Source organism: Nansenia antarctica (genome assembly GCF_963989245.1).
Source record: "Nansenia antarctica genome assembly, chromosome: 11".
Taxonomy (NCBI): Eukaryota; Metazoa; Chordata; class Actinopteri; order Argentiniformes; family Microstomatidae; genus Nansenia; species Nansenia antarctica.
Window position 1 is genome coordinate 6,771,084 of NC_137681.1, and position 10,624 is coordinate 6,781,707.

Below are 10,624 nucleotides of genomic sequence, written 5' to 3' on the forward strand. Positions count from 1 at the left end.
CTTTGCCAGGCTACGTTAACAGAAAAACATGTCCTTGTTTTGGGTTATTGAAGACAAGCCAGGGGGTGGAGTTGGAGAAGAGGTGGAAAGGTTGTTGTGGGAAGTGTAGCTGCCAAATGGTTTTCCTGCTTCGCCCGTCCTCCCCCTCTCTCTCTTTCACACGCACACATCTGCTGTCCATTTTGAATAACAGTTTTCTCCCTCAGTATAATCTCGTCAGCATTATTACGCAACATAAACATTCAGACTTGGAGCTTGAATCACAGTCTACAATAGCTGGCATTGAAAGAGGGCTCAAAGAACACTGCTGCTGAACGGAAAGGATTAAAGGTTAGTTATTATTTCCACTACTTTACAGCTTATTATCCTAAACACAGGACATTTTACATAGACGTTGTACTTTGTACTTTTATTTGTTGACTGCAAGTTAAAACAGTCTACAATACAGTATGTATATACTGGATGAATTGCTTTTGCAAGACAACCTTTTACAAAGTTGCTACCTCAGTATTAGTTTTTTCATTTGCTGACTTTACTTTACAACTGTAACTTGCAGCTAACAATGTTTTATGCAATGTTCTTATTGTAAACGAATCACTGTCGAAGTTAAATGTTGAGGTTTACCTTTTCCCACTCTGGACCTTAGTGAACAGGAAATGTGCTCACATTTATGGGCCACTTGGGAAACTCTTACATTTATTTATTTATTTGCGTAGAGAGAGATGCAATAACATGCCACATTTAGAACAAATTGAGAACATTGAGAACATGTTTATAAAATAAACAATATGTATCAGTGGAGGACTATCTGTCAAAGTGCACACCTCTCTCATCCAGGGAGAGCAGAGCTAGTGAAAACAAGAGCAATGTTACACGGTTATACTGAGAAAAAGAGGGAAGGGAAGTATAAAAAGGGAGTATTTTTGAATTGAATGGATTTATTATTTCAAGGGGGAAGAGCTACATATTTGGGGGGTTTCCTCATTTACACTAGGGATGCAACCTCAGCAAATATGTTCAAGTCAAGACTAAAAACCCATCGTTTTAACATTGCCTTTAAATGACTAAATCATTTAATTATGATTATATAATGATTGGACCACTTTGAGCTGCAACGTTTGCAGGAAAAGCGCTATACAAATAAGTTATTATTATTATTATTATTAATAGAATATTTTAATTACAAAATAAATAAAACTTAAATATTGTATATAGACCATATTAACCTGTTACATTAGCAACAATCATTTCAATCATAACAATAACAAACATTCAAACAATATAGTTTTCAAAAAAGCCTTGGCAACAATGTTTTATGACGACAATAACAAGAGAACTAAAAACGTTCTAAATTCTAGAATTTAACAACCATATAGAGATCCGGAAGCACCTTGAGCTGCAACGTTTGCAGGAAAAGCGCTGTACATATAAAAAGTTATTATTATTATTATTATTAGGGTGTGGTGCTTGATTTATTGTTTAGTTTGACTATTAACTGAATATTAGGAGGCATGTAAACATAGTCTATGAAACCAGGTTGTTAGGATTAATTAACTTACAACTGAATGACACTTTAATTTTCTCCAGAATAGGACCATGCGAGGCCTTCTGGGGGTGGTCTGCTACTTGGTCCTGACTGTGTCTACGGCCCTTCTCCTCAGTGTCCCTGGGGCTCTGGGCGGCAACATCTTAGTGTTTCCTGTGGAGGGAAGCCACTGGATCAACATGAACGTGCTGATCGAAGGACTTCACGCCCGGGGCCACCAGGTCACAGTGGTACGCACCACCACTAGCTGGTACATCAAGGAGGAATCGCCACACTACCGCTCCATCACCGTCACCCTACCCGAGGCCATAAGCATCGAGGAGCAGGACTTCTTTGTGACCTTCCTGGCAAAGATGCTAGCGATCCAGAAGGAAGGGGCGTCCTTGTTGCGTTTCATGAACTTCTACTGGGAGATGCTGACGGCGTTGTCTGGTATGCACCATCAAGCTAGTCAGCTAGTAGTGGAGATGTTTGAGAACAAGTCTCTAATGCAGGGTCTCCGGGACACACAGTATGACGTGGTGCTGCTGGACCCGGGCCTACCCGTAGGGGTCCTAGTGGCCCACGAGCTCCGGCTGCCGACCGTCTTTAACGCCCGGTGGGTCACCAGCGGGGAGGGGCATTTTGTGGTGGCCCCCTCCCCGGTGTCTTACGTCCCTACATCCGGGATGGTTGCGTCAGATAAAATGACCTTTGGGCAGAGAGTCCAGAACATGTTCCACTACTTCCTCAACATGTGTATCGATAGGTTTGTGGTATGCCCTCACTACGATAGGCTGGTGGAAAGGTACTTCGAGCCGGGCACCAACTTCTACCACCTGCTGCAGGGGACAGACATCTGGCTGATGAGGGTGGACTTTGTGTTTGACTTCCCGAGGCCCACCATGCCCAACATCGTCTACATCGGCGGCTTCCAGTGTACCCCGTCCAAACCTCTGCCTCCAGAGCTAGAGGACTTTGTCCAGAGCTCCGGCGAGGACGGCGTCATCCTGATGTCCCTGGGGACTTTGGTGAAAGGCTTGCCCGTCGAAATCACCTCAGAGATCGCCGCCGCTTTTGCCCAGCTTCCCCAGAAGGTCATATGGAGGCACGCGGGCGAGAGGCCGAACAACCTGGGCGACAACACCCTGCTAGTGAAGTGGATGCCTCAGAACGACCTCCTGGGTCACCCCCGAATCAAGGCCTTTGTGGCCCACGGTGGCACCAACGGGGTCTATGAGGCCATTTACCACAGTGTGCCTGTGATAGGATTACCTCTTCTGTTTGACCAGTTTGAAAACCTCTTAAGACTAGAGGTCAGGGGAGCTGCCAAGGTGCTAGATGTCACCAAGCTCTCCAGACAGAACTTTTTAGAGGCAATCCAAGAAGTCCTCCTTGATCCCTCCTATAGGACCAGTATGAAGCGGCTCGCTAGACTGCACCGGGACAAGCCCATGCATCCTTTAGACAGCGCCATCTACTGGACCGAGTTTGTCATGAGGCACAAAGGAGCAGCACATCTGCGCACTGAATCCTACAAGATGTCCTGGTACTCCTACCATTCCCTGGATGTCATTGGCTTCCTAGTGACTGTTTTGATTGTGCTGGTTGTCATGACGGCGGGTTCCATCCGCTTCTTGTGTCTCAGACTATGCAGGAAACGTAAACCCAAGCAGGAGTAGTGCTTGGCTTATAAGGACAACAGGAAGTGACCTGACTTTTCATCATTGGACTGCTAACAAAACTCCTCTTTTTTTTAATTAAAAGTCACATGTGACACGGTCTGGTGAAAAGGTCTACATGTTGCAATTCTCAAGTCGCGCAAATGACCAAAAAGCGTCTTTAAAAATTAAAAACAAATCAGTTTTTTCGTTTCTTTTTTCGTTTTTTTTCATATTACAAAAGTGTAAGTGTTGAAGAGCCCACTCAATATAACAAACAACAGTTTTAAGATCACAACATACTTATTATAATTTGTGAATTGGATTCACTGTATCACGTTCCGTCCTGCTTCAGGCTACTGGGTTAGTGATACATGGCTTGTAAACAAATTAAGTTTTAGGTTGTGCTCAAAAGCAAGGACTGTGTGAGCATGTAATTATGTGTAGTTAAGTGTTTTTAGTATGTTGATTTCTATCATCGATCATGTTGTGATGTGCTAAATGGTCATGTTCAAATTGTACCAACATTCAAATAAGTATATCTTCTTCAACTATTTTCAATGTACACATGATGACTACAATGTATGACACATGATTTGAAAACGTACAATCTGCACTTTCATAATCTGTAAAAAACTGAAAAATGACCTTGCCCTACTTGGGGACTTTTTCACCAGACCCTGTCTCTTATAAAAATAACTCACTTTTTCAGTGCTTGTTTGCTTTATTTGGGTCTCTGATGACCCTACTAACACAGAAACTGTGAAATAAAGAAATGTAGTCTTTTGTGGGCTGCCGATTCCAAAAAGAAATTGAGAATCTAAATATACGGTCAATGCAAGTAAAAACTGTCTGGGGTGGTGACTACTTTGAATACTAATACAAGACAACTAAAGTAAATAGAGTGGAACATCCTTTAAATAACTTAACAGCAGCTGTAACGGTCCTTAAGTTTGTATATTTGGTATCACTTCATTACATTAAGTAAACGCTGTCATGTCATGTATTGATGTGTCAAGCATTTACAGAGAGGAAACAACAAATAAAACTAACTACGGTAATTAAGTTATAACAAATAAGGTAAATAGTCATTTAAAAAACACCACTAGAGGATGCTATTGGTTTAACAGATACGGTGCCTTCTCCCCATCTGTATTCCTGTCAGTGTGGCCATTGTTACTTAGCAGGTAACCTCAGGTAGCTTGTAACCACCAGGTCCATGTTTGTAATGTTCCCAAAGTAAAGTAAGTAAGTAAGTAGTCTTGAGAACCAATGATTCTCGAGCCTAATGGCCCATATCTCCTGTTTCCGTCGCGTGAGGCAACTTGATGTAGAGGTATTCCCCCTGGACATGACGCTGGTATGTCGCAGGGTCTTACCCCCAATCCAACCCTTAATGTTGAGTGCCAGGCAGGGAGGCATCGGGTACCATTTTTTATAGTTTTCGGTGTGACTCGGCCAGGGATTGAACTCATGACCTCCCAATGTTAGGGCGGACACTGTAACCGCAAGGCCACTGAGCTGGTTCTCATTCACTGGTTTTCTCAATTTTAGATGAATACTGACTGAATAAGACATCAGAACTATGAAAGAACACATAGACCTGTGGAATTATGTAGTAAACAAAAAAGTTCTAAACAAACCAGAATATATTTAAGATTTTAGATTCTTCAAAGTAGCCACCTTTAGCTTTGATGACAGCTTTGCACACTCTTGGCATTCTCTCAATCAGCTTGGTGTGTGTGTGTGTGTGTGTGTGTGTGTGTGTGTGTGTGTGTGTGTGTGAGAGTGTGTGTTACGTGGACTGTAGGTTGTGTTACGTGGATTGTAGGTTGTGTGTGTGTGTGTGTGTGTGTGTGTGTGGAAAAGGAAACTGTGATCACCGGCCAGCATTCTGTACTAGAATACGTGGGAGAAAACCACTAAAAAGCAAAGGCTATTTTGAAGAATCTAAAATATAAAACATATTCTGGTTTGTTTAACACTTTTTTGTTTACAACATAATTCCACGTGTTCTTTCATAATTGTTATGTCTTCAGTATTAATCTACAATGTAGAAAATAATATATAAATATAGAAAAACTATTGAAAGAGAAGGTGTGTGCAAACTTTTGACTGGTACTGTATGTTAGTTTATTAGGTCTGTAAAGTATTTTTGGAGGATATAGTGCTGATTTTCGATTGCCCTAGACTAAAAAAGCATCAGTTAATTTACATCTCCAATGAATGTGCTTAGTGAAGGAATAGGCTTAATCTACATTAGTTGGTTTTCTGGACCCAGATTAAGCCTATTCCTGGTTATTAGTCAAGTACATTCAGATAATGTGATTCATTGCAGCAATACGTGACGTTAGAATTATAAGGTTCTATCTCCATTTTTGTCAAAATTGAGTTTTTTACATAATCCGATCCATTAGGTGTTTATTAATGCCTGTGTGGTGTTATTTTAAAAATGTTTAAATTTTTTAGTTAGTAATTAATAAAATACAAAGGTTCCATCTCACAAAACATAATGGAATGTAAAAACTTTGAAGCTCAATATCTCTGAACTGCCCTAAACGGAGATAGAACCTTATAATTCTAAGCTCACAAATAGTTTATAAAAAAGTTCTTTCAGCATGTGTAGAGAGGTCTGCCAATTTATAATGCAAAACAGGAAAACCACAATCAAGTCACAGTTTACCACGGGTTTCCTTTTCTTTCCTTTTTTCTGTCTCTGTTGTCTTTACTGTCTTGGATACTGTAGTAGCACTACATTCCCCCTGATGCTTTGTATAACGTATTCGGTTGTTTTGCTTTAATCGTATTTAAGATGAGGCATCACATGGTGTCTCCATGGCAGTTGTGTCAGAGGTAAAGGAGTGTCCATGAGGCTCCTTACAGTATCTCATACGCCCGACCTGCCCCGTCTATCAAAACTCCTGGACTAACCCTTAAATCCTTGGGCTACTTTCAAATATATAAAAAATCCTAACTTTTAATTTTGGAAGCAGTTATCCCATGCCTACACGTTCCTAATGTGATCTGAACAACATCAACAATCGTTGACGTGTTCCTTTAAGTCTTTTTGAATATAATGTTAGGCATCTTCATAATTGGCATAGTAGAATAGGCTACAATAATGAGACCAGTTATGTTCTTTACTGATAAAATATAAAAAATGGGGGAAATACCATTCAATCAAATGTTTTTATAGCCCTGTATACCGTTTTGTCACAATAAGAACAACATTGGTTATCTTTGCATGTAAATTCATTTGAAAATCCAACATTTCTTATCATCCCTATACCCAGTCCCAAGATGTTGAAACATTTCATTCAACAAAGCAGTGATGATTAATTGAATTGTAGGACTTGTCTTAATCCTTGTTATCCTTGAAAATGACATTTTGTGTCTTAACAATATACAAATGGATACTCAATATACATAACAATATATATTAGGATATATGAAGAAAAAAAAACACTTGACTAGAATAGGCAGCATCGACTTCAGCACAACACAGCCACACTCACAACAACAACAATAATGCTGGGGACACATGGGAAGGGGAAGGGGAGAGGGTTAACTGGTGAAGGCGAGCTTGAAGAGATGGGTTTTGAGGGCCTGTTTAAATGTTGGCAGGGTGTTGGCCTGTCTGATGTGGTTGGGGAGGGCGTTCCAGAGGGACGGGGCTGCGGCTGAAAAGGCCCCATCACCCCAGGTCCGCAACACTCAACATTCCCAACTCAGTCCCGGGCCTTGCTCTTCCTGACTATCTGGTACACCAGGAAGGGGATGATACTGACAGGGATGAGGGTCAGGGTGATCACCAGCCCCAGGGGCTCCTCAGGAAAGAGCTGCTCCTCCCCAGGACACTCCTGGAAGTACTGGGAATGGATCAGCTTGAAGAAGTCTTGTACCACATGGTTGGGGAAGTAGCAGCCTATGGAAACACTCAGCACCTCCATGCATTCTGTCAGCTCGTTATACGGTCTGGGGGTAGAGAGATCAAGTTATACCATGAGTGAGGTGGGTTTAAAACAATACAAGTGTTGTTTTTTACATTTTTTTTTTTCAACAATATATTTATTGAGTTTTTGAAAAAGATAAAACAAATCTTGAAAATAAATAATTAGTAATAATGATATATGTATATACTGTACATACAAGCAGATAACTCACCAGAATTGCCATACACATGTAGGCCTATATATAGTACGTACATTGATGGAGAGGCAATCATATAACTGAGCTCATATATACACATACAAAATAAAAGGGAGAGAAAAAATAAAATAAAGGTAATAATAAAAACATGAAACTGTAAAAAAAATTAAAATTAAAATATAATTATATATATAATAAAGAAAAGGGTACATTGCAACAGATACATTAATTATATCCTACTCTACTCCTGGTCAATTCACACACCTGTTCAAATGGTTTATTGCAGAGTTTACATTTGTTCACGCCCAGGTTCGTCCATCCAGTGTGATAAGTCCTTGTCCTCCAGATATTTTATGAATGGGCCCCAAATACTTTGGAATCTTTCCTGCCTGTCTTTGAGTGTGTATGAAATTTTCTCTAATGGTAGACACCGAGACATCTCCCTAAACCATTGCACAATACTTGGTTTACCTGTGCTTTTCCACGTTAGTGCTATTGATCTTTTGGCCTGTAAAATACACATATCCATAAAGATCTGTTCACTGCATTTCATCCTGTGTCCCTCTGGATAAATGCCAAGAATAAACAGCTTAGGCTCAACAGTAATTTTAATTGACAGAATGTCCTGTATTATTATTCCAAGTTCTTCCCAGAATTCTTGAATTCTTGGACATTCCCATATACAATGAAAGAATGTACCCTTGTCCTCTCTACACCTGTTACATAAGTCTGGAATGTTGGGGTTAAATTTATTGAGTTTTTCTGGTGTTATATATACTCTCATTATCCAATTGTACTGTAGAAGCTTTAAACGAGTGTTAGCGGTCTGGGTTTGAGCTCTTTTGCATGCCTTGTTCCATTTTTCCACTGATATATCCTCTTGAAGGTCACTCCTCCATGCTTTCAATTTGGATTCTGAAGATTCTAGTGATCTAGCAATCAACAAATCATATACATCCGAAATAATTCCCTTTCCGAAAGGATTTTTAATTAAAACTTTCTCCAATGAGGATAGAGCGGGTATGGCCAGGGAGTGATTTTGATTAGAATAAATAAAGTTCCTGAGCTGTAAGTACTTAAAGAAATGCTTGCGAGGAATAGAATGTTTGTTTACTAGAATTTCAAATGATTCCATATGCTCATCCTTTGAGTCGAATATGTCATTAATTTGTGTTATTCCTTTGTCAGCCCATAATTTAAAGCCCCCGTCTGCCCTACCTGGCACAAAGTAATTATTGCCCCAAATGGGACTATAGCGAGAGAGAACAGGTGTTTCCGACAAGTATTTTTGTACCTCGTACCATACAGAAATCATGTTTCTCAATATAGGGTTCGATGTTTTCCTTTTAAGGTTTTTCGGATTATCAGAGTATATATATGTCGGCAGTTGGAGCCCTATAGAGTTACACTCAATGTCTTTCCATGCTGGTGAAAGTAGTCCTTCTGTCGAGTAGTAAAACCTCATAGTTCTGATTTGAGTTGCCCAGTAATACCACAACATGTTTGGGCATTGTAGGCCACCTCTGTCATAAGGTAAATACAGAAGAGACAGGCGAAGTCTGGGGCGTCTATTTTTCCATATAAAGTTCGTGAATAATGTCCTTAGTCTAGGAAATAAGTTTGGGGGAGGCGGCAAGGGGATGTTTTGAAAGAGATATAATAGCTTTGGGAGAGTGTTCATTTTCAATATATTAATTCTGCCTATCTGGGAAATAGGAAGAGATGACCATCTATCAATTGATTCGCAAATAGAATTTACAACAGGGCTATAATTAGTCTGTACCACTTCTTCTAACCTGTGAGTAATTTGTATTCCTAAATAAGTAAAGCTGTCAACTGACTTAAAGTGACCAATATAATTGGGTGGGTTCTCTCTCTCATTCGAATTAAGCAGTAATATGGCAGATTTATGGCTATTAACTTTGTACCCAGAAATATTGCCGAATCTTTTAATGAGGTCCATAAGAGCCGGGATCGATTCTCCCAAATTTTTAAGGAACAGGATTACGTCATCCGCATAGAGAGCTATGCGATGTTCAAGTTGACCTATAGGTATGCCTGATATTGATGTGTGATTTCGTATTGCAATTGCTAAGGGCTCAATTGCCATCGTAAATATGAGAGGGCTCAATGGACACCCCTGTCTGCATCCCCTGTTGATTTTAATTGGCATAGATATATTGTTGTTAGTAATTATTTCTGCATATGGTTCTTTATATAATAATTTCACCCATTTACAAAAGTTTTCTCCCAGCCCAAATCGTTCGAGAAGCTCAAACAGGTATGCCCATTCCACCCTGTCAAATGCTTTCTCAGCATCCAATGACAGGAAAGCTGTATCTGGTAACTCTCTTTGGGAATGTAAGATATTTAAAACCCTTCTTACGTTATGAAATCCCTGACGACCCACAATGAACCCATTTTGGTCTCCCTTTATGATATCTGGTAGAATAATCTCTAATCTTTTTGCTAGAATTTTGCAGAGTACTTTTAAATCTGAGTTGAGGAGGCTGATTGGCCTCATGTTTTCGCATTTATCATTTGATTTTCCAGGTTTAGGAAGGAGAGTAATCAAAGCCCCTCTCAAGGAGGGAGGGAGGATCCCTTCCCGAAATGATTCATTAAACATCTCAAGAAGAGGTTTCCTTAATTTAGATTCAAATTTCTTATACAAATCGATGGGTAGGCCGTCTGGTCCTGCCACCTTCCCAGATTTCATGCTCTTTATTGCCATAGTGATGTCTTCTAAGGATAAGTCGTCACCCAGTTCCATCCTTTCTTCCTCTGATATACTAGGGATATCAATATTATTTAGGAATAGCTTTTGGTCTGGTAATTCTGGAGCTCTTTCGGAACTATATAGTTTTCCATAATATTCTCTAAATGCCTCATTAATTTTAATAGGATCTATAATAGAGTCATCATTATGAGTCTTGAGGTTGGTAATAGCTCTTTCGGTTTGAAGTTGTTTTAAGCGCCATGCCAAGATTTTTCCTGATTTTTCCCCTTGGTCAAATATAGTTTGTTTAAGTTTTAAGAGATTATCTGTAGCTTTTGCAGTTGACATTTCATTATACTGTGTTCTCAACAATAACAATTCCTGGTGAGTTTTTGGATCGGGATTTTGATAATAATTTCTCTCCAAAACTTTGATTTTTGACTCTAACAATGTAAATTTTTGTTTAGCTCTTTTAGATTTAGAACTTGTAAAACTAATAATCTGGCCCCTAATGTAAGCTTTAAAAGCTTCCCATCTGGTGCTTGCAGAAGTCTCATCTGTGTTGATTAT

At 39.7% G+C, this 10,624-nt stretch overlaps 1 protein-coding gene across 1 annotated transcript; it reads left to right on the plus strand.

Moving 5' to 3' along the window:
• Positions 1–286: 286 nt before the first annotated feature.
• LOC308167662 (UDP-glucuronosyltransferase 1-2-like) lies at positions 287–3,972 on the plus strand. The gene is made up of 2 exons (XM_080542095.1): positions 287–330; positions 1,588–3,972. The coding sequence occupies exon 2, from the start codon at positions 1,597–1,599 to the stop codon at positions 3,205–3,207; it is 1,611 nt and encodes a 536-aa protein (XP_080398221.1). The 5' UTR covers positions 287–330; positions 1,588–1,596; the 3' UTR covers positions 3,208–3,972.
• The last annotated feature ends 6,652 nt before the right edge of the window (positions 3,973–10,624 follow it).

What these genes read in the sequence shown, in the direction of transcription:
- LOC308167662 (XM_080542095.1), top strand. Translation starts at nt 1,597, where the DNA reads ATGCGAGGCCTTCTGGGGGTGGTCTGCTACTTGGTCCTGACTGTGTCT.